We start from the raw sequence: 24,381 nt of genomic DNA, 5'->3' as shown, positions 1-24,381 counted from the left end.
TGCTCTGCATGGGTAACGCTGCTTCGATGGTGGCTGTTGTCGTTGTGTTCCTGGTTTAAGCCCAGGTAGGGGCGAGGAGAGGGACGGACGCTATACTGTTACACTGGCAATACTAAAGTGCCTATAAGAACATCCAATAGTCAAAGGTATATGAAATACAAATGGTATAGAGGGAAATAGTCCTATAATTCCTACAACCTAGAACTTCTTACCTGGGAATATTGAAGACTCATGTTAAAAGGAACCACCAGCTTTCATATATTCTCATGTTCTGAGCAAGGAACTGAAACGTTAGCTTTCTTACATGGCACATATTGCACTTTTACTTTCTTCTCCAACACTTTGTTTTTGCATTATTTAAACCAAATTGAACATGTTTCATTATTTACTTGAGGCTAAATTGATTTTATTAATGTTTTATATTAAGTTAAAATAGGTGTTCATTCAGTATTGTTGTAATTGTCATTATTACAAATAAATAAATACAAATCGGCCGATTAATCGGTATCGGCTTTTTTTGGTCCTCCAATAATCGGTATCAGTATCGGCGTTGAAAAATCATAATCGGTCGAAACTACTGGCAAACAGCTCGGATACCCATGCACACCCCGCAAGACATGCCACCAGAGGTCTCTTCACTGTCCCAAGTATAGAACAGACTGTGGGAGGCGCACACTACTTCATAGAGCCATGACTAAATGGAACTCAATTCCACGTCAATTAACTGACACAAGCAGTAAAATTAGATTTTAAAAAACAGATAAAAAAATACCTGGAACAGCAGGGACTGTAAAGCAACAAACATCGGCACACACACACTGTCACGACTTCCACCGGAGCTGGTCCTTGTGCGAGCGGCGTTCGGCGGTCGACGTCACCGGCCTTCTAGCCATCACCGATCCACTTTTCATTTTCCATTTGTTTTGTCGTTGTTTCTTTACACACCTAGTTTCCCCCATTACATGTTCATTATGTAACCCTCTGGTTTCCCCCATTACATGTTCATTATGTAACCCTCTGGTTTCCCCCATTACATGTTCATTATGTAACCCTCTGGTTTCCCCCATTACATGTTCATTATGTAACCCTCTGGTTTCCCCCATTACATGTTCATTATGTAACCCTCTGGTTTCCCCCATTACATGTTCATTATGTAACCCTCTGGTTTCCCCCATTACATGTTCATTATGTAACCCTCTGGTTTCCCCCATTACATGTTCATTATGTAACCCTCTGGTTTCCCCCATTACATGTTCATCATGTAACCCTCTGGTTTCCCCCATGTTTGTTGTACTGTATCTGATGTCTGGTATTATTGTTACCGGCTATTGTTTACGCTGTTTATTTTGTGGTATCGGTATTTTTCCAGCACCATAGTATTGCGTTTATACTGGTGTTTTCTTGAATGAAATACCTTGTCCACGCATCGCAGCTCTCCTGCGCCTGACTCCTTGTGTCCATACATTTTACTATACTCTAAAAATAAAAAGGCAAACTTATCAAAACTCTTCACAAGACTCGTCCATTACAGCTGCAGTGCTGGATGTAGTGTGAGTGGAAGTAGGGAGAAGGCAGTTTATGGCTAATAAAAGTGTTGAACAGTGTTGACAGTATTGAATAACTACTTTAACATAAACTTACAGCAAAGAGCTGCTGTTTTTATGAGTATTTTTTGAATATCTTGTCAAGGCTTTAAAAGTGTTGAAATCTCACAGTATCAACTTTGCTGTGTGTTCGATGCTTCTTTTTACGATATATGGGTCAAGGAAACTGTACAGACACCGTGATCTGAGATATCTAATTGGCCAGCTGTAGGCCTGTAGGTGAACTTGATTGGCTCTCTGGGCCTGCCGGGTAAGCGGAATTCTACCTTCAGACACATGAAATTATTCAAAATGGGAACACTGTTCCTTCCCGATGCCAGGGCTGCTGAATCAAGTGCACCTCCCATCAACAGGGCTGCTGAATCAAGTGCACCTCCCATCAACAGGGCTGCTGAATCAAGTGTACCTCCCATCAACAGGGCTGCTGAATCAAGTGCACCTCCCATCAACAGGGCTGCTGAATCAAGTGCACCTCCCATCAACAGGGCTGCTGAATCAAGTGCACCTCCCATCAACAGGGCTGCTGAATCAAGTGCACCTCCCATCAACAGGGCTGTTGAATCAAGTGCACCTACCGCCAACAGCACCAGGGCTGTTGAATCAAGTGCACCTCCCATCAACAGGGCTGCTGAATCAAGTGCACCTCCCATCAACAGGGCTGCTGAATCAAGTGCACCTCCCATCAACAGGGCTGCTGAATCAAGTGCAACTCCCATCAACAGGGCTGCTGAATCAAGTGCACCTCCCATCAACAGGGCTGCTGAATCAAGTGCACCTCCCATCAACAGGGCTGCTGAATCAAGTGCACCTCCCATCAACAGGGCTGCTGAATCAAGTGCACCTCCCATCAACAGGGCTGCTGAATCAAGTGCACCTCCCATCAACAGGGCTGTTGAATCAAGTGCACCTACCGCCAACAGCACCAGGGCTGTTGAATCAAGTGCACCTACCGCCAACAGCACCAAGGCTGTTGAATCAAGTGCACCTACCGCCAACAGCACCAGGGCTGTTGAATCAAGTGCACCTCCCATCAACAGGGCTGTTGAATCAAGTGCACCTACCGCCAACAGCACCAGGGCTGCTGAATCAAGTGCACCTCCCATCAACAGGGCTGTTGAATCAAGTGCACCTACCGCCAACAGCACCAGGGCTGTTGAATCAAGTGCACCTACCGCCAACAGCACCAAGGCTGTTGAATCAAGTGCACCTACCGCCAACAGCACCAGGGCTGTTGAATCAAGTGCACCTACCGACAACAGCACCAGGGCTGTTGATTCAAGTGCACCTACCGCCAACAGCACCAGGGCTGTTGAATCAAGTGCACCTACCGCCAACAGCACCAGGGCTGCTGAATCAAGTGCACCTCCCATCAACAGGGCTGTTGAATCAAGTGCACCTACCGCCAACAGCACCAGGGCTGTTGAATCAAGTGCACCTACCGCCAACAGCACCAAGGCTGTTGAATCAAGTGCACCTACCGCCAACAGCACCAGGGCTGTTGAATCAAGTGCACCTACCGACAACAGCACCAGGGCTGTTGATTCAAGTGCACCTACCGCCAACAGCACCAGGGCTGTTGAATCAAGTGCACCTACCGCCAACAGCACGAAACAAATAACAAAAATAGGAATGCAAGGCTTTATTGTTTTTTAAAGACATTTTTGGTGATCGACAAGATCAACCGGTTGGTGACACCACGTAACCAATCACACATCACCACACCACACAACTCACCATACCATAACTTACCGATGCAGCGTGTTCCATCAGGGCTGGAGTGGTATCCCTGACTACACATGATAACCTTCCTCTGACAGGTATAGGAGCCCACAGTGTTGATACAGTGAAAACCAGCACTGCAAGGATCAGATAGACTACTGCACTCATTAATATCTGGAGGGAGAGAGAGAGGAGGGAGGAAGAGAGAGGGAGGGTGGGGAGAGAGAGAGAGGGTGGGGAGAGAGAGGGAGGGTGGGGAGAGAGGGGGGAAGAGAGAGAGAGGGGACACGGAGAGATAGGGGGAGTGGGGTTGGGGAGAGAGGCAGGGTGGGGGTAGAGGGGGGAGGGTGGGGAGAGAGGGGGAAGGGTGGGGAGAGGGGGGGGAGGGTGGGAAGAGGGGGGGTGGGAAGAGAGAGGGAGGGACACGGAGAGATAGGGGGAGTGGGATTGGGGAGAGAGGCAGGGTGGGGGTAGAGGGGCAGGGTGGGGGTATAGGGGGAGGGTGGGGAGAGAGGGGGAAGGGTGGGGAGAGGGGGAGGGTGGGAAGAGGGGGGTGGGAAGAGAGAGGGAGGGTGGGATGAGAGAGGGAGGGTGGAGAGAGCGAGAGGAGGGTGGGGAGAGAGAGAGGGAGGGTGGGGAGAGAGAGGGGGGAGAGAGAGAGGAAAGTGGGAGGGAGGGAGGGTGGGTGGGGAGAGAGAGGGAGGGGAGAGAGAGGGAGGGTGGGGAGAGAGAGAGAGAGAGGGTAGGGTGGGGAGAGAGAGAGGGAGGGTGGGGAGAGAGAGGGGGATGGTGGGGAGAGAGAGGGGGAGAGGGAGAGGAGGGTAGGGAGGGAGGGTGGGTGGGGAGAGAGAGGGGGTGAGAGAGAGGAGAGTGGGAGGGAGGGAGGGTGGGTGGGGGAAGAGAGGGAGGGAGGGGGAGAGAGAGGGAGGGTGGGGAGAGAGAGAGAGAGGGAGGGTGGGGAGAGAGAGAGAGGTAGGGTGGGGAGAGAGAGAGAGGGGAGGGTGGGGAGAGAGAGAGAGGGAGGGTGGGGAGAGAGAGAGGGAGGGTGGGGAGAGAGAGGAGGATGGTGGGGAGAGAGAGGGGGAGAGGGAGAGGAGGGTGGGGAGGGAGGGAAGAGAGGGGGGAGGGGTGGGGAGAAAGAGAGAGAGAGGGTGGGTATAGAGGGGGAGAGACAGGTAGGGTGGGGAGAGACAGGGGAGGGTGGGGAGAGAGGGAGGGTGGGTTCAATCCAACAGACACAATGTAGTTCACTGTATGTCCACTTGGAGTCATTAGAGGTCTCTCTCACCGATTCAGTTTCCACGTACCCTGAGTGAATCCAGTGAGACATTTCTGTTGCCCCTAACCACACATCTAGGATCAAATCCCCAAGCACCAACACATAATCTCAACCATTAGGAGAATAGCAGGCTTCTGACCCTGAATCAGATGTGATGGCTTACCAATGCAGTTTCCATGTGAGTCCTGGGTGAAGCCGGTGAGACATCTCTGTTTAGGGTTACACAGGAAGGAGCCCTCCGTGTTCTCACACTCAAACCTTTGACCACAGTTGTGGCTGCGCACCATACACTCATCAATATCTGGAGGAGAGGAGACACCATACACTCATCAATATCTGGAGGAGAGGAGACACCATACACTCATCAATATCTGGAGGAGAGGAGACACCATACACTCATCAATATCTGGAGGAGAGGAGACACCATACACTCATCAATATCTGGAGGAGAGGAGACACCATACACTCATCAATATCTGGAGGAGAGGAGACACCATACACTCATCAATATCTGGAGGAGAGGAGACACCATACACTCATCAATATCTGGAGGAGAGGAGACACCATACACTCATCAATATCTGGAGGAGAGGAGACACCATACACTCATCAATATCTGGAGGAGAGGAGACACCATACACTCATCAATATCTGGAGGAGAGGAGACACCATACACTCATCAATATCTGGAGGAGAGGAGACACCATACACTCATCAATATCTGGAGGAGAGGAGACACCATACACTCATCAATATCTGGAGGAGAGGAGACACCATACACTCATCAATATCTGGAGGAGAGGAGACGAGACAAGATCATTTAGGGCTGAATCTCCATTTCAAATTAAGTTTACAAATGACATCAATGCATGACTAAGTGAAAATTAGTTAGGATTTGCCCCTTAGACAGTTAATTCAGCAGCATGTAACCCTTCTGAGGAGACATGACTGCCTTAAAATGTCACAGCAGCCAAGGTCCAATGCAGCCATTTGTATCTCAAGATCAAATCATTTCTGGATATCAATTAAGTACCTTCCTGTGAGCAATTTCTCAAAAAATGATTTTGCTAGGAGGGGAAAACTAGCTGTTGTGGCAGATAGGTTTGGAACTCTTTCTTATTGGTCTATTTACTAATTCAACATCTGATGTCACCAGGCAGGCCAAAACTCCATCCCACCAAAAAAAGCTAACATTTCTGGCGGTCTTTTCAATCAGCTCTTACACTAAAAGGGCATTATCATCATTTTTACAATTTCACAGTATAATTTCAACTTCAGTGTGGAAATATACACTCGGTTGTCAGTTCATTAGGTACACTACTCCTATAGACAGTGAGTCATGTGGCCGTGGCTTGCTATATAAAGCAGGCAGACAGGCATCGAGGCATTCAGTTACTGTTCCATGGTTGCCGGTTCCAGTGTCTCAGAAATGTCCTGCCTCTTGGGATTTTTACGTCTCGGGTTTACAGAGAAATGAGCAACAAAAAACATCCAGTCAGCGGCCTGTGGGAGAAAACAGCTCGTTGATGAGAGAGGTCAAAGAGAAGATTGGCAAGCTAACAGGCAGGCCACAAAAAGGCAGATACGCCTCAGAACCACAGCAGTGTGCAGAACGGCATCTGGCACAACTCTTAGGTCCTTGTCATGGATGTGTTATTGCAGCAGACAACCACACAGGGTTCCACTCCTGAACCACACTGGGTTCCACTCCTCAACCACACCGGGTTCCACTCCTCAGCCACACCGGGTTCCACTCCTCAGCCACACTGGGTTCCACTCCTCAGCCACACTGGGTTCCACTCCTCAGCCACACCGGGTTCCACTCCTCAGCCACACTGGGTTCCACTCCTCAGCCACACTGGGTTCCACTCCTCAGCCACACTGGGTTCCACTCCTCAGCCACACCGGGTTCCACTCCTAAACCACACCGGGTTCCACTCCTCAACCACACCGGGTTCCACTCCTAAACCACACCGGGTTCCACTCCTCAACCACACCGGGTTCCACTCCTAAACCACACCGGGTTCCACTCCTCAACCACACCGGGTTCCACTCCTAAACCACACCGGGTTCCACTCCTCAACCACACCGGGTTCCACTCCTAAACCACACCGGGTTCCACTCCTCAGCCACACCGGGTTCCACTCCTAAACCACACCGGGTTCCACTCCTAAACCACACCGGGTTCCACTCCTCAGCCACACCGGGTTCCACTCCTCAGCCACACCGGGTTCCACTCTTCAACCACACCGGGTTCCACTCCTCAACCACACCGGGTTCCACTCCTAAACCACACCGGGTTCCACTCCTAAACCACACCGGGTTCCACTCCTCAACCACACCGGGTTCCACTCCTCAACCACACCGGGTTCCACTCCTAAACCACACCGGGTTCCACTCCTCAACCACACCGGGTTCCACTCCTCAACCACACCGGGTTCCACTCCTCAACCACACCGGGTTCCACTCCTCAACCACACCGGGTTCCACTCCTCAATCACACCGGGTTCCACTCCTCAATCACACCGATGCCAGTGGAACCATACAACAATCCTAATTAGGTGGGGCTTGTGAAGCAAAAGTCCCCACTTTAAATCTTCATCATACCTCTTCTTCCTCTTCTGCACGCTAGTGATCTTACACTGTTTCAGCAAGAAACACTGTTCAAACATTAAAATATGCAAACTGGTCTAGATTGAGTTGCTCATATAAAACATATATTTTTTTAAACGATTCAACTTTTTGAAAAATACAATCCACCTGTGTGTAATCAAGTCTCTGTATAAATGCACCTGCAATGTGATAGTCTCAGAGGTCCGTCAAAAGCGCAGAGAGCATCATGAAGAACAAGGAACACACCAGGCAGGTCCGAGATACTGTTGTGAAGAAGTTTAAAGTCGGATTTGGATACAAAAATATTTCCCAAGCTTTAAACATCCCAAGGAGCACTATGCAAGCGATAATATTGAAATGGAAGGAGTATCAGACCACTGCAAATCTACCAAGACCTGGCTGTCCCTCTAAACTTTCAGCTCATACAAGGAGAAGACTGATCAGAGATGCAGCCAAGAGGCCCATGATCACTCTGGATGAACTGCAGAGATCTACAGCTGAGGTGGGAGTCCATAGGACAACAATCAGTCGTATATTGCACAAATCTGGCCTTTATGGAAGAGTGGCAAGAAGAAAGCCATTTATTAAAGATATCCATAAAAAGTGTCATTTAACGTTTGCCACAAGCCACCTGGGAGACACACCAAACATGTGGAAGAAGGTGCTCTGGTCAGATGAAACCAAAATTGAACTTTTTGGCAACAATGCAAAACGTTATGTTTGGCGTAAAAGCAACACAGCTCATCACCCTGAACACACCATCCCCACTGTCAAACATGGTGGTGGCAGCATCATGGTTTGGGCCTGCTTTTCTTCAGCAGGGACAGGGAAGATGGTTAAAATTGATGGGAAGATGGATGGAGCCAAATACAGGACCAATCTGGAAGAAAACCTGATGGAGTCTGCAAAAGACCTGAGACTGGGACGGAGATTTGTCTTCCAACAAGACAATGATCCAAAACATAAAGCAAAATCTACAATGGAATGGTTCAAAAATAAACATATCCAGGTGTTAGAATGGCCAAGTCAAAGTCCAGATCTGAATCCAATTGAGAATCTGTGGAAAGATCTGAAAACTGCTGTTCACAAATGCTGTCTATCCAACCTCACTGAGCTCGAGCTGTTTTGCAAGGAGGAATGGGAAAAAATGTCAGTCTCTCGATGTGCAAAACTGATAGAGACATACCCCAAGCGACTTACAGCTGTAATCGCAGCAAAAGGTGGCGCTACAAAGTATTAACTTAATGGGGCTGAATAATTTTGCACGCCCAATTTTTCAGTTTTTCAGTTTTTGATTTGTTAAAAAAGTTTGAAATATCATTCCACTTCATGATTGTGTCCCACTTGTGTCCCACTTGTTGTTGATTCTTACCAAAAATATACAGTTTTATATCTTTATGTTTGAAGCCTGAAATGTGGCAAAAGGTCGCAAAGTTCAAGGGGGCCGAATACTTTCGCAAGGCACTGTATATATATAGGACATGTATTGACTTAGAGGGTATATATATATATATAGGACATGTATTTACTTAGTGGGTATATATATACTAGGCTATACACTAGGCTACCCTGGGGCGTAGAAATCTGTCGTTCTGCCCCTGAACAGGCAGTTAACCCACTGTTCCTAGGCCGTCATTGAAAATAAGAATTTGTTCTTAACTGACTTGCCTAGTACAATAAAGGTAAAATAAAATAAAATATATATAGATAGGACATGTATTGTGTAAATCTAACCCAGTTGTTTTAGTAACCTCATGTACAATTTCACACTGCCATTTTGCCCACTTTCCCAGCACTTTAGACACAAACCTACAGGGTATGACGTTGAGAGGCGTTTTAGTGAATACGTGATCTCACCGTCCCACAATCCAAAGTATTAATGTTGTTACTGTAGTCGAGCAAAGAAATCAGACCAATTATTTTACTCAATTTAACTTTGACTATATATTTGTTTTTATTGAACTTTTATTGAACTATATTTAACTTATTAGCTTAAGTAAAACAAACCAATTTTACGTCATAATTATAATGATGATGATGTTGACCAACTCACCCTCACAGACTTGGTTCCTGAGCTGGAAGCCAGCAGGACAAGTGACGGTCCTCTCACACACAAACGATCCCACGGTGTTCACACAGCGCTCACTGGCCTGGCAACTGTGCGTGCTGGTCACACACTCATTCACATCTGTTAGGGGTTAGAGAGGGAGAGAGAGAGAGGGTGAGGGACAGAGAGAGTATGAGAGAGAGAGAGAGAGAGAGAGAGAGAAATGTAGAAAGAGAGAAAGGGAGAGAAAGAGAGAGAATGGGAGCGAGAGAGAAAATCAGGATGACAAATTATATTTGGACACAGTTCTATTAGAACACACCAAAAACTACACATACTGTATCTAGGACTAAATATCAGCAACACAGGTAGATTTCACATGGTTGTGAATGAGCTGAGAGACCAAGCAAGAAGAGCATTCTATGCCATTAAAGGGAACATTAGAATCTGGCTCAACATGTTCCAATCAGTTCTAGAACCAGTTGCTCTATATGGCAGTGAAGTATGGGGTCCACTCTCTAACAATGAATTTACCAAATGGGACACACATCCAATTGAAATACTGCATGCAGAGTTTTGCAAGACTTTATTGCAAGTGCAAAGAAAAACTCCAAATAATGCATGTAGAGCAGAATGGGGCCAATACCTCCACATTCAGATAGAAAAAAGAGACATCACATTTTACAACCATCTAAAAATAAGTGACCCCAGAATACTCCATCACACAGCTCTACAATGTCAAGAGAAACAAGAGAAGAGTCCCCTCAGCCAGCTGGTTCTGAGGCCCAGTTCACCAACCCAAACCAACCCCATAGAGCCTCAGGACAGCACTCAGACAGCTGGTTCTGAGGCTCAGTTCACCAACCCAAACCAACCCCATAGAGCCTCAGGACAGCACTCAGACAGCTGGTTCTGAGGCTCAGTTCACCAACCCAAACCAACCCCATAGAGCCTCAGGACAGCACTCAGCCAGCTGGTTCTGAGGCTCAGTTCACCAACCCAAACCAACCCAAAGAGCCTCAGAAAAGCACTCAGAAAATCTGGCCCAACCAAATCATCACAAAACAAAAAGAAAAATGTAACACCCATTGGAAAGGCATCACAAAAAATCTAAGTAAACTTCAATGCTATTTGGCTCAGACAGTATGTGGTGGCAGACTATCTGACCACTGTGACTGATAGAAAACTGGGGAAAACATTGACTTGGTACAGACTCCGTGAGCTCAGTCTGGCTGTAGAGACCGGTCATCACAGACAAACCTGGCTGCCCAGAGAGGACAGGGTGTGCTCACTCTGCTCCAGGGGAGAGGAAGAGACAGAGAGGACAGGCTGTGATCACTCTGCTCCAGGGGAGAGGGAGAGACAGAGAGGACAGGGTGTGCTCACTCTGCTCCAGGGGAGAGGGAGAGACAGAGAGGACAGGCTCCTGCTCCAGGGGAGAGACAGAGAGGACAGGCTGTGATCACTCTGCTCCAGGGGAGAGGGAGAGACAGAGAGGACAGGCTTTGATCACTCTGCTCCAGGGGAGAGGGAGAGACAGAGAGGACAGGCTCCTGCTCCAGGGGAGAGGGAGAGACAGAGAGGACAGGCTGTGATCACTCTGCTCCAGGGGAGAGGGAGAGACAGAGAGGACAGGCTGTGCTCACTCTGCTCCAGGGGAGAGGGAGAGACATTGAGGACAGGCTGTGATCACTCTGCTCCAGGGGAGAGGGAGAGACAGAGAGGACAGGCTCCTGCTCCAGGGGAGAGGGAGAGACAGAGAGGACAGGCTGTGATCACTCTGCTCCAGGGGAGAGGGAGAGACAGAGAGGACAGGCTGTGATCACTCTGCTCCAGGGGAGAGGGAGAGACAGAGAGGACAGGCTCCTGCTCCAGGGGAGAGACAGAGAGGACAGGCTCCTGCTCCAGGGGAGAGGGAGAGACAGAGAGGACAGGCTCCTGCTCCAGGGGAGAGGAAGAGACAGAGAGGACAGGCTCCTGCTGCAGGGGAGAGGGAGAGACAGAGAGGACAGGCTCCTGCTCCAGGGGAGAGGAAGAGACAGAGAGGACAGGCTGTGCTCACTTTGCTCCAGGGGAGAGGGAGAGACAGAGAGGACAGGCTGTGGTCACTCTGCTCCAGGGGAGAGGAAGAGACAGAGAGGACAGGCTCCTGCTCCAGGGGAGAGGGAGAGACAGAGAGGACAGGCTCCTGCTCCAGGGGAGAGGAAGAGACAGAGAGGACAGGCTGTGATCACTCTGCTCCAGGGGAGAGGAAGAGACAGAGAGGACAGGCTGTGATCACTCTGCTCCAGGGGAGAGGAAGAGACAGAGAGGACAGGCTGTGCTCACTCTGCTCCAGGGGAGAGGAAGAGACAGAGAGGACAGGCTGTGCTCACTCTGCTCCAGGGGAGAGGAAGAGACAGAGAGGACAGGCTGTGATCACTCTGCTCCAGGGGAGAGGAAGAGACAGAGAGGACAGGCTGTGATCACTCTGCTCCAGGGGTGAGGGAGAGACAGAGAGGACAGGCTGTGATCACTCTGCTCCAGGGGAGAGGAAGAGACAGAGAGGACAGGCTCCTGCTCCAGGGGAGAGGAAGAGACAGAGAGGACAGGCTGTGATCACTCTGCTCCAGGGGTGAGGGAGAGACAGAGAGGACAGGCTCCTGCTCCAGGGGAGAGGGAGAGACAGAGAGGACAGGCTCCTGCTCCAGGGGAGAGGGAGAGACAGAGAGGACAGGCTGTGATCACTCTGCTCCAGGGGAGAGGGAGAGACAGAGAGGACAGGCTCCTGCTCCAGGGGAGAGGGAGAGACAGAGAGGACAGGCTCCTGCTCCAGGGGAGAGGGAGAGACAGAGAGGACAGGCTGTGCTCACTCTGCTCCAGGGGAGAGGGAGAGACAGAGAGGACAGGCTCCTGCTCCAGGGGAGAGGAAGAGACAGAGAGGACAGGGTGTGCTCACTCTGCTCCAGGGGAGAGGAAGAGACAGAGAGGACAGGCTCCTGCTCCAGGGTGAGGGAGAGACAGAGAGGACAGGCTGTGATCACTCTGCTCCAGGGGAGAGGGAGAGACAGAGAGGACAGGCTCCTGCTCCAGGGGAGAGGGAGAGACAGAGAGGACAGGCTGTGATCACTCTGCTCCAGGGGAGAGGAAGAGACAGAGAGGACAGGCTCCTGCTCCAGGGGAGAGGAAGAGACAGAGAGAGACAGAGAGGACAGGGTGTGCTCACTCTGCTCCAGGGGAGAGGGAGAGACAGAGAGAGACAGAGAGGACAGGGTGTGCTCACTCTGCTCCTGGGGAGAGGAAGAGACAGAGAGGACAGGGTGTGCTCACTCTGCTCCAGGGGAGAGGAAGAGACAGAGAGGACAGGCTGTGTTCACTCTGCTCCAGGGGAGAGGAAGAGACAGAGAGGACAGGCTCCTGCTCCAGGGAAGAGGAAGAGACAGAGAGGACAGGCTGTGATCACTCTGCTCCAGGGGAGAGGAAGAGACAGAGAGGACAGGCTCCTGCTCCAGGGGAGAGGAAGAGACAGAGAGGACAGGCTGTGATCATTCTGCTCCAGGGGTGAGGGAGAGACAGAGAGGACAGGCTCCTGCTCCAGGGGAGAGGGAGAGACAGAGAGGACAGGCTCCTGCTCCAGGGGAGAGGGAGAGACAGAGAGGACAGGCTGTGATCACTCTGCTCCAGGGGAGAGGGAGAGACAGAGAGGACAGGCTCCTGCTCCAGGGGAGAGGGAGAGACAGAGAGGACAGGCTCCTGCTCCAGGGGAGAGGGAGAGACAGAGAGGACAGGCTGTGCTCACTCTGCTCCAGGGGAGAGGGAGAGACAGAGAGGACAGGCTCCTGCTCCAGGGGAGAGGAAGAGACAGAGAGGACAGGGTGTGCTCACTCTGCTCCAGGGGAGAGGAAGAGACAGAGAGGACAGGCTCCTGCTCCAGGGTGAGGGAGAGACAGAGAGGACAGGCTGTGATCACTCTGCTCCAGGGGAGAGGGAGAGACAGAGAGGACAGGCTCCTGCTCCAGGGGAGAGGGAGAGACAGAGAGGACAGGCTGTGATCACTCTGCTCCAGGGGAGAGGAAGAGACAGAGAGGACAGGCTCCTGCTCCAGGGGAGAGGAAGAGACAGAGAGGACAGGGTGTGCTCACTCTGCTCCAGGGGAGAGGGAGAGACAGAGAGAGACAGAGAGGACAGGGTGTGCTCACTCTGCTCCTGGGGAGAGGAAGAGACAGAGAGGACAGGGTGTGCTCACTCTGCTCCAGGGGAGAGGAAGAGACAGAGAGGACAGGCTGTGTTCACTCTGCTCCAGGGGAGAGGAAGAGACAGAGAGGACAGGCTCCTGCTCCAGGGGAGAGGAAGAGACAGAGAGGACAGGCTGTGATCACTCTGCTCCAGGGGAGAGGAAGAGACAGAGAGGACAGGCTCCTGCTCCAGGGGAGAGGAAGAGACAGAGAGGACAGGGTGTGCTCACTCTGCTCCTGGGGAGAGGAAGAGACAGAGAGGACAGGCTCCTGCTCCAGGGGAGAGGAAGAGACAGAGAGGACAGGCTGTGATCACTCTGCTCCAGGGGAGAGGAAGAGACAGAGAGGACAGGCTCCTGCTCCAGGGGAGAGGAAGAGACAGAGAGGACAGGGTGTGCTCACTCTGCTCCTGGGGAGAGGAAGAGACAGAGAGGACAGGCTGTGATCACTCTGCTCCTGGGGAGAGGAAGAGACAGAGAGGACAGGCTCCTGCTCCAGGGGAGAGGGAGAGACAGAGAGGACAGAGAGGACAGGGTGTGCTCACTCTGCTCCAGGGGAGAGGGAGAGACAGAGAGGACAGAGAGGACAGGGTGTGCTCACTCTGCTCCAGGGGAGAGGGAGAGACAGAGAGAGACAGAGAGGACAGGGTGTGCTCACTCTGCTCCAGGGGAGAGGGAGAGACAGAGAGGACAGAGCTGCATTTCCTATTATTACTGTGACAAATACTCAGACCTAAGAGAGCATTTCTTTTCAAAGAATTTGAAACTATAAAAGATGAAGCCGTGACAGATGTGTCCTCTTGCCACAACCTTAGGGACAGCCAGTGAAAAGTGCAAAGTACTGTCGATAATATTTCCCATTTTGTTTTGTCTTTCATACCACGTCATGTGTCTTCTCACTCATGTTGACACTGGTCTACTACCACGTCATGTGTCTTCTCAGTCATGTTGACACTGGTCTACTACCACGTCATGCGTCTTCTCAGTCATGTTGACACTGGTCCACTACCAGGTCATGTGTCTTCTCAGTCATGTTGACACTGGTCCACTACCAGGTCATGTGTCTTCTCAGTCATGTTGACACTGGTCCACTACCAGGTCATGTGTCTTCTCAGTCATGTTGACACTGGTCTACTACCAGGTCATGTGTCTTCTCAGTCATGTTGACACTGGTCTACTACCACGTCATGTGTCTCTCAGTCATGTTGACACTGGTCTACTACCAGGTCATGTGTCTTCTCAGTCATGTTGACACTGGTCTACTACCAGGTCATGTGTCTTCTCAGTCATGTTGCCACTGGTCTACTACCAGGTCATGTGTCTTCTCAGTCAGGTTGACACTGGTCTACTACCAGGTCATGTGTCTTCTCAGTCATGTTGACACTGGTCTACTACCAGGTCATGTGTCTTCTCAGTCATGTTGACACTGGTCTACTACCAGGTCATGTGTCTTCTGAGTCATGTTGACACTGGTCTACTACCAGGTCATGTGTCTTCTCAGTCATGTTGACACTGGTCTACTACCAGGTCATGTGTCTTCTCAGTCATGTTGACACTGGTCTACTACCAGGTCATGTGTCTTCTCAGTCATGTTGACACTGGTCTACTACCAGGTCATGTGTCTTCTCAGTCATGTTGACACTGGTCTACTACCAGGTCATGTGTCTTCTCAGTCAGGTTGATACTGGACACTACCAGGTCATGTGTCTTCTCAGTCACGTTGACACTGGTCTACTACCAGGTCATGTGTCTTCTCAGTCATGTTGACACTGGTCTACTACCAGGTCATGTGTCTTCTCAGTCATGTTGACACTGGTCTACTACCAGGTCATGTGTCTTCTCAGTCATGTTGACACTGGTCCACTACCAGGTCATGTGTCTTCTCAGTCATGTTGACACTGGTCTACTACCAGGTCATGTGTCTTCTCAGTCATGTTGACACTGGTCTACTACCAGGTCATGTGTCTTCTCAGTCATGTTGACACTGGTCTACTACCAGGTCATGTGTCTTCTCAGTCAGGTTGAGACTGGACACTACCAGGTCATGTGTCTTCTCAGTCACGTTGACACTGGTCTACTACCAGGTCATGTGTCTTCTCAGTCATGTTGACACTGGTCTACTACCAGGTCATGTGTCTTCTCAGTCATGTTGACACTGGTCTACTACCAGGTCATGTGTCTTCTCAGTCATGTTGACACTGGTCCACTACCAGGTCATGTGTCTTCTCAGTCATGTTGACACTGGTCTACTACCAGGTCATGTGTCTTCTCAGTCATGTTGACACTGGTCTACTACCAGGTCATGTGTCTTCTCAGTCTGGTTGACACTGGTCTACTACCAGGTCATGTGTCTTCTCAGTCATGTTGACACTGGTCTACTACCACGTCATGTGTCTCTCAGTCATGTTGACACTGGTCTACTACCAGGTCATGTGTCTTCTCAGTCATGTTGACACTGGTCTACTACCAGGTCATGTGTCTTCTCAGTCATGTTGCCACTGGTCTACTACCAGGTCATGTGTCTTCTCAGTCAGTTTGACACTGGTCTACTACCAGGTCATGTGTCTTCTCAGTCATGTTGACACTGGTCCACTACCAGGTCATGTGTCTTCTCAGTCATGTTGACACTGGTCTACTACCACGTCATGTGTCTTCTCAGTCATGTTGACACTGGTCTACTACCAGGTCATGTGTCTTCTCAGTCATGTTGACACTGGTCCACTACCAGGTCATGTGTCTTCTCAGTCATGTTGACACTGGTCTACTACCAGGTCATGTGTCTTCTCAGTCATGTTGACACTGGTCTACTACCAGGTCATGTGTCTTCTCAGTCATGTTGACACTGGTCTACTACCAGGTCATGTGTCTTCTCGGTCAGGTTGAGACTGGACACTACCAGGTCATGTGTCTTCTCAGTCACGTTGACACTGGTCTACTACCAGGTCATGTGTCTTCTCAGTCATGTTGACACTGGTCTACTACCAGGTCATGTGTCTTCTCAGTCATGTTGACACTGGTCTACTACCAGGTCATGTGTCTTCTCAGTCATGTTGACACTGGTCCACTACCAGGTCATGTGTCTTCTCAGTCATGTTGACACTGGTCTACTACCAGGTCATGTGTCTTCTCAGTCATGTTGACACTGGTCTACTACCAGGTCATGTGTCTTCTCAGTCATGTTGACACTGGTCTACTACCAGGTCATGTGTCTTCTCAGTCAGGTTGAGACTGGACACTACCAGGTCATGTGTCTTCTCAGTCATGTTGACACTGGTCTACTACCAGGTCATGTGTCTTCTCAGTCATGTTGACACTGGTCTACTACCAGGTCATGTGTCTTCTCAGTCATGTTGACACTGGTCTACTACCAGGTCATGTGTCTTCTCAGTCATGTTGACACTGGTCCACTACCAGGTCATGTGTCTTCTCAGTCATGTTGACACTGGTCTACTACCACGTCATGTGTCTTCTCAGTCATGTTGACACTGGTCTACTACCAGGTCATGTGTCTTCTCAGTCATGTTGACACTGGTCCACTACCAGGTCATGTGTCTTCTCAGTCATGTTGCCACTGGTCCACTACCAGGTCATGTGTCTTCTCAGTCATGTTGACACTGGTCTACTAACAGGTCATGTGTCTTCTCAGTCATGTTGACACTGGTCTACTACCACGTCATGTGTCTTCTCAGTCATGTTGACACTGGTCTACTACTGACCTGGGTGAGTGGGTGGTTAGCTAGTTGGGTGGGTGGGTGGGTGGTTAGCAAGGTGGATGGGTGGTTAGCTAGCTGGGTGGATGGGTGGTTAGCTAGCTGGGTGGGTGGTTAGCTTGCACTGTGGGTGGTTAGCTAGAGGTGTGGGTGGGTGGGTGGTTGGCTAGCAGTGTGGATGGGTGGTTAGCTTGCAGTGTGGGTGGGTGGTTGGTTAGCTAGCTGTGTGGGTGGGTGGGTGGTTAGCTAGCTGGTTTGGTGGTTAGCTAGCTGTGTGGGTGGGTGGTTAGCTACCTGCGTGGTTGGGTGGTTAACTTGGCGGGTGGGTGGTTAGCTAGCTGGGTGGTGGGTTGTTAGCTAGCTGTGTGAGTGAGTGGTTAGCTAGTTGTGTGGGTGGGTGGTTAGCTAGCAGTGTGAGTGAGTGGGTAGTTAGCTAGCTGTGTGGGTGATTAGCTAGCTGGATGGGTGGTTAGCTAGCTGGGTGGGTGGGTGGTTAGCTAGCTGGATGTGTGGTTAGCTAGCTGGGTGGGTGGTTAGTTAGCCAGCTGTGTGGGTGGGTGGTTAGCTAGTTGTGTGGGTGGGTGGGTGGGTGGTTAACTAGGTGGGTGGTTAGCTAGCTGTGTGGGTGGGTGGGTGGTTAGATAGCTGGTTGGGTGGTTAACTTGCTATGTGGGTGGGTGGTTAGCTAGCTGCGTGGTTGGGTGGTTAGCTGGGCAGGTGGCTGGTTAGCTAGATGTGTGGGTGTGTGGTTAGCTAGCTGTGTGGGTGGGTGGTTAGCTAGCTGTGTGGGTGAGTGGTTAGCTAGCAGTGTGGTTGAGTGGTTGATTAGCTAGCTGTGTGGGTGGTTAGCTAGCTGTGTGGGTGGTTAGGAAGCTGGGTGGGTGGGTGGGTGGTTAGCTAGCTGTGTGGGTGGGTGGGTGATTAGCTAGATGGGTGGGTGGTTAGCTAGCTGTGTAGGTGGGGGGTTAACTAGTTGGGTTGGTGGCTGGGTGGTTAGCTAGCTGGGTGGGTGGTTAGCTAGCTGTGTGGGTGGGTGGTTAGCTAGCTGTGTGGGTGGGTGGTTAGCTAGATGTGTGGGTGAGTGGTTAGCTAGCAGTGTGGTTGAGTGGGTGATTAGCTAGCAGTGTGGTTGGGTGGGTGGTTAGCTAGCAGTGTGGGTGGGTGGGTGGTTAGCTGTGTGGGTGGGTGGTTAGCTGGGTGGGTGGGTGGTTAGCTAGCTGGTTGGGTGGTTAGCTAGCTGTGTGGGTGGGTGGTTGGCTAGCTGTGTGGGTGAGTGGTTAGCTAGTTGTGTGGGTGGGTGGTTAGCTAGCAGTGTGGGTGAGTGGGTAGTTAGCTAGCTGTGTGGGTGGTTAGCTAGCTGTGTGGGTGGTTAGCTAGCTGTGTGGGTGGGTGGTTAGGAAGCTGGGTGGGTGGGTGGTTAGCTAGCTGTGTGGGTGGGTGGGTAGTTAGCTAGCAGAGTGGGTGGGTTGTTAGCTAGCTGTGTGGGTGGGTGGTTAGCTAGCTTTGTGGGTTGGTTGTTAGCTACCTGGGTGGGTAGGTGGTTAGCTAGCTTGATGGGTGGTTAGCTGGGTGGGTGGGTGGTTAGATGGCTGGGTGGTTAGCAAGCTGGGTGGGTGGTTGATGCTGTGTTCAGGCTTAGTCCCAAATAGCATCCTACCCCCTATATATTGCACTACTGTTGACCAGGAGCCAAATATAGTGCACTACAGGACCCATAGGGGGCTATTCAAAATAGTGCACTATATAGCAAATAGGGTGGCATTTGGGACACATCCTAGGTTTGTCTTGTTGATACTCTGGCCAGTTGACGCTCTCTGTTGTGGCCATTTGGATGTGGTGCCAGAACCCTGGACCAGTTAGAGACATCCATTTGACTGGTGAAAGTCAACATAAAGAGGGTTTTGGAGACGGCGGAGAGGAGGGTCATTATTTCTCTCCCTTTGTCTGGATAATGAATCCAGTGTTCAGGCTGAATGCCCTGTGAGTCAAATGGGGAGAATAATTGCAAATGACATATCCTCACCAATAAAAATATTTTCTCTATTGTTGTAAAGGTTTGCTCTGTCCTGGGTTCCCGGGTAAATGAAAAGTATGGGATTAAAATCCCTTTCAGACAGATAACACAACATGGCATAGAGAGTGTGTGTGTGTGTGTGTGGGGGGGGGTGATTGGAGAGAATTCCTACTGGGCTGTGGAGGTTCCTGGACAGTAGACTAGAGGACATTTTACAGACTCTGCCTTCATCCTCATTATTGTAATCATGATTGTCACAGGACTGTTGGGGAGCCTAGGGGCATCTGAAAGTGTAAGTGTGTGTGTGTGTAACTTCCAGATTTGGTTCATTCCACCAAGGCCCTAACTACAAAATGGCCATCAGAACAGGACATTGGAACAGAATGACGCATCAGGAGCTGCTACTGGAGAACAGAAAGGGGAACCCAAGGAGACTCTTCGTGTCCTCTGATCTCTACAGATCCTTATCTTCTGTTGTCTGATGTCCTCTGATCTCTACAGATCCTTATCTTCTGTTGTCCGATGTCCTCTGATGATGTCCTCTGTTCTCTGATGATGTCCTCGGTTCTCTACAGATCCTAATCTTCTGTTAACCTCCAAAACACACACTGTCTGTATCCTCTGTGCCCTCTCTGTCCTGCCTTCACATAGCTTTAACTGTCTGTATCCTCTGTGCCCTCTCTGTCCTGCCTTCACATAGCTTTAACTGTCTGTATCCTCTGTGCTCTCTCTGTCCTGCCTTCACATATCTTTAACTGTCTGTATCCTCTGTGCTCTCTCTGTCCTGCCTTCACATATCTTTAACTGTCTGTATCCTCTGTGCTCTCTCTGTCCTGCCTTCACATATCTTTAACTGTTTGTATCCTCTGTGCTCTCTCTGTCCTGCCTTCACATAGCTTTAACTGTCTGTATCCTCTGTGCCCTCTCTGTCCTGCCTTCACATATCTTTAACTGTCTGTATCCTCTGTGCTCTCTCTGTCCTGCCTTCACATATCTTTAACTGTTTGTATCCTCTGTGCTCTCTCTGTCCTGCCTTCACATAGCTTTAACTGTCTGTATCCTCTGTGCCCTCTCTGTCCTGCCTTCACATAGCTTTAACTGTCTGTATCCTCTGTGCTCTCTCTGTCCTGCCTTCACATATCTTTAACTGTCTGTATCCTCTGTGCTCTCTCTGTCCTGCCTTCACATATCTTTAACTGTCTGTATCCTCTGTGCTCTCTCTGTCCTGCCTTCACATAGCTTTAACTGTCTGTATCCTCTGTGCCCTCTCTGTCCTGCCTTCACATAGCTTTAACTGTCTGTGCCCTCTCTGTCCTGCCTTCACATAGCTTTAACTGTCTGTATCCTCTCTGTCCTGCCTTCACATAGCTTTAACTGTCTGTATCCTCTCTGTCCTGCCTTCACATAGCTTTAACTGTCTGTATCCTCTCTGTCCTGCCTTCACATAGCTTTAACTGTCTGTATGTATTTGTATATTCAGGCAGTCCTCACCAGTATCTCTTCCAGGTGCTGCTGAAGAGTATGAGCCACGGTGTCTTGCAGGTACTATTTAATGAAGCTGCCAGTTAAGGACTTGTGAGGCATCTGTTTCTCAAACTAGACACACTAATGTACTTGTCCTCTCAGTTCTGCCTTGGCAGGAACTAATGTGAATCCATAATAAATACAAATACAAATGTTGAAATCCCGGTTTCCTTCCTCTCCGGCAACTGAGTTAGGAAGGACGCCTGTATCTTTGTAGTGACTGGGTGTATTGATACAGCATCTAAAGTGTAATGAATAACTTCACAATGCTCAAAGGAATAGTCAATGTCTGCTTTTTTTACCCATCTACCAATAGGTGCCCTTCTTTGCGAGGCATTGGAAAACCTTCCTGGTCTTTGTGGTTGAATTTATTGCACAGTCTTACAGATAATTGTGTGGGGTACAGCGATGAGGAAGTCATTCAGAAATCATGTGAAACACTATTATTGCACACAGAGTGAGTACATGCAACTTATTATGTGACTTGTTAGTACATTTTTACTCCTGAACGTATTTAGGCTTGCCATAACCAAGGGGTTGAATACTTATTGACTCAAGACATGAAATTCCACTTAAACATTATGGGTTATGGGTTATTGTGTGTGAGGAGATTTACTTTTCTCAGACAGGGCAGTAGGTCTGGAGTGAGGAGATTTACTTTTCTCAGAAAGGGCAGTAGGCTTGGAGTGAGGAGATTTACTTTTCTCAGAAAAGGCAGTAGGTCTGGAGTGAGGGGATTTACCTGTCTCAGACAGGGTAGTAGGCCTGGAGTGAGGTGATTTACCTGTCTCAGACAGGGCAGTAGGCCTGGAGTGAGGTGATTTACCTGTCTCAGACAGGGCAGTAGGTTTGGTGTGAGGGGATTTACCTGTCTCAGACAGGGTAGTAGGCCTGGAGTGAGGTGATTTACCTGTCTCAGACAGGGCAGTAGGCCTGGAGTGAGGTGATTTACCTGTCTCAGACAGGGCAGTAGGTCTGGTGTGAGGTGATTTACCTGTCTCAGACAGGGCAGTAGGTCTGGTGTGAGGTGATTTACCTTTCTCAGACAGGGCAGTAGGTCTGGTGTGAGGTGATTTACCTGTCTCAGACAGGGCAGTAGGTCTGGTGTGAGGTGATTTACCTTTCTCAGACAGGGTAGTAGGTCTGGTGTGAGGAGATTTACCTGTCTCAGACAAGGGCAGTAGGTTTGGTGTGAGGGGATTTACCTGTCTCAGACAGGGTAGTAGGCCTGGAGTGAGGTGATTTACCTGTCTCAGACAGGGCAGTAGGCCTGGAGTGAGGTGATTTACCTGTCTCAGACAGGGCAGTAGGTCTGGTGTGAGGTGATTTACCTGTCTCAGACAGGGCAGTAGGTCTGGTGTGAGGTGATTTACCTTTCTCAGACAGGGCAGTAGGTCTGGTGTGAGGTGATTTACCTTTCTCAGACAGGGCAGTAGGTCTGGTGTGAGGTGATTTACCTTTCTCAGACAGGGCAGTAGGTCTGGTGTGAGGTGATTTACCTGTCTCAGACAGGGCAGTAGGTCTGGTGTGAGGTGATTTACCTTTCTCAGACAGGGTAGTAGGTCTGGTGTGAGGAGATTTACCTGTCTCAGACAAGGGCAGTAGGTTTGGTGTGAGGGGATTTACCTGTCTCAGACAGGGTAGTAGGCCTGGAGTGAGGTGATTTACCTGTCTCAGACAGGGCAGTAGGCCTGGAGTGAGGTGATTTACCTGTCTCAGACAGGGCAGTAGGTCTGGTGTGAGGTGATTTACCTGTCTCAGACAGGGCAGTAGGTCTGGTGTGAGGTGATTTACCTTTCTCAGACAGGGCAGTAGGTCTGGTGTGAGGTGATTTACCTGTCTCAGACAGGGCAGTAGGTCTGGTGTGAGGTGATTTACCTGTCTCAGACAGGGCAGTAGGTCTGGTGTGAGGTGATTTACCTTTCTCAGACAGGGCAGTAGGTCTGGTGTGAGGTGATTTACCTTTCTCAGACAGGGCAGTAGGTCTGGTGTGAGGTGATTTACCTTTCTCAGACAGGGCAGTAGGTCTGGTGTGAGGTGATTTACCTTTCTCAGACAGGGCAGTAGGTCTGGTGTGAGGTGATTTACCTGTCTCAGACAGGGTAGTAGGTCTGGTGTGAGGTGATTTACCTTTCTCAGACAGGGTAGTAGGTCTGGTGTGAGGTGATTTACCTGTCTCAGACAGGGCAGTAGGTCTGGTGTGAGGTGATTTACCTTTCTCAGACAGGGCAGTAGGTCTGGTGTGAGGTGATTTACCTGTCTCAGACAGGGTAGTAGGCCTGGAGTGAAGTGATTTAACTTTCTCAGACAGGGTAGTAGGTCTGGAGTGAAGTGATTTACCTGTCTCAGACAGGGCAGTAGGTCTGGTGTGAGGTGATTTACCTGTCTCAGACAGGGTAGTAGGTCTGGTGTGAGGTGATTTACCTGTCTCAGACAGGGCAGTAGGTCTGGTGTGAGGTGATTTACCTGTCTCAGACAGGGCAGTAGGTCTGGTGTGAGGTGATTTACCTTTCTCAGACAGGGCAGTAGGTCTGGTGTGAGGGGATTTACCTGTCTCAGACAGGGTAGTAGGCCTGGAGTGAGGTGATTTACCTGTCTCAGACAGGGCAGTAGGCCTGGAGTGAGGTGATTTACCTGTCTCAGACAGGGCAGTAGGTCTGGTGTGAGGTGATTTACCTGTCTCAGACAGGGCAGTAGGTCTGGTGTGAGGTGATTTACCTTTCTCAGACAGGGCAGTAGGTCTGGTGTGAGGTGATTTACCTTTCTCAGACAGGGCAGTAGGTCTGGTGTGAGGTGATTTACCTTTCTCAGACAGGGCAGTAGGCCTGGTGTGAGGTGATTTACCTTTCTCAGACAGGGCAGTAGGCCTGGGCCTCTCCTTCCTCCTCTGTGTTTGGTTAGGGCTGAGCCCCTCCTCTTCACAGCAGGTGAGCAGGACATGACCACAGGGGTTCCCCAGGTACTGGTGGGCATCACACCCTCTACCTTCAGCATGTAGAGCCAGACCCAGCACACAACAACTGCAGCACACCTGGAGAGGGGAGGACACACAGACACACACGGACACACACGGACACACACACACACACACACACACACACACACACACACACACACACACACACACACACACACACACACACACACACACACACACACACACACACACACACACACACACACACACACACACACACACACACACACACACACACGTCACAGTGGTCCATTCACTTCCTTCTCCTCACTCCCTCCTTGCCTCCCTCCTTGCCTCCCTCTCCTCCCCTTTCATTCCTCTCCTCCCATCTCATCTCCACCCCTCTCCCACCTCCCTTCCTCTCCTCTCCCTCCTCCCCTCTCCTCTCTTCTTCCTTCCTCCCCTCAGCCTCCTCTTTCCTCCCTCATTCATCTCCTCTCCTCTCCCTCTCCTGCCCTCTCATTCCTCTCCTTCCCTCATCTCTCCTCTCCTCCCTCTCCTAACCTCTCATCCCCCTCTCCTCCACACTCATCCCTCACACCCCCTCTCATCTCTCTCCCTGCCCCTACCATCTCTCTGCCCCTGCCATCTCTCCCTGCCCCTGCCATCTCTCTCTGCCCCTGCCATCTCTCTCTGCCCCTGCCATCTCTCTCTGTTCCTGCCATCTCTCTCTGCTCCTGC

General features: G+C 50.3%; 1 protein-coding gene across 1 annotated transcript in view; it reads right to left on the bottom strand.

Moving 5' to 3' along the window:
• The window catches only part of fbln2 (fibulin 2), a 139,228-nt gene that overhangs the window by 22,008 nt on the left and 92,839 nt on the right, over positions 1–24,381 (bottom strand). The window contains exons 6-9 of the mRNA XM_064967371.1: positions 23,568–23,754; positions 9,269–9,403; positions 4,766–4,903; positions 3,354–3,497 (exon numbers count right to left, since the gene is read on the bottom strand). Coding sequence (XP_064823443.1) covers positions 3,354–3,497; positions 4,766–4,903; positions 9,269–9,403; positions 23,568–23,754 — 604 coding nt within the window. The remainder of the gene's footprint in view (positions 1–3,353; positions 3,498–4,765; positions 4,904–9,268; positions 9,404–23,567; positions 23,755–24,381) is intronic.

Source organism: Oncorhynchus masou, chromosome 6 (assembly GCF_036934945.1).
Source record: "Oncorhynchus masou masou isolate Uvic2021 chromosome 6, UVic_Omas_1.1, whole genome shotgun sequence".
NCBI lineage: Eukaryota > Metazoa > Chordata > Actinopteri > Salmoniformes > Salmonidae > Oncorhynchus > Oncorhynchus masou.
This window is presented reverse-complemented; position numbering and strand designations above follow the sequence as displayed.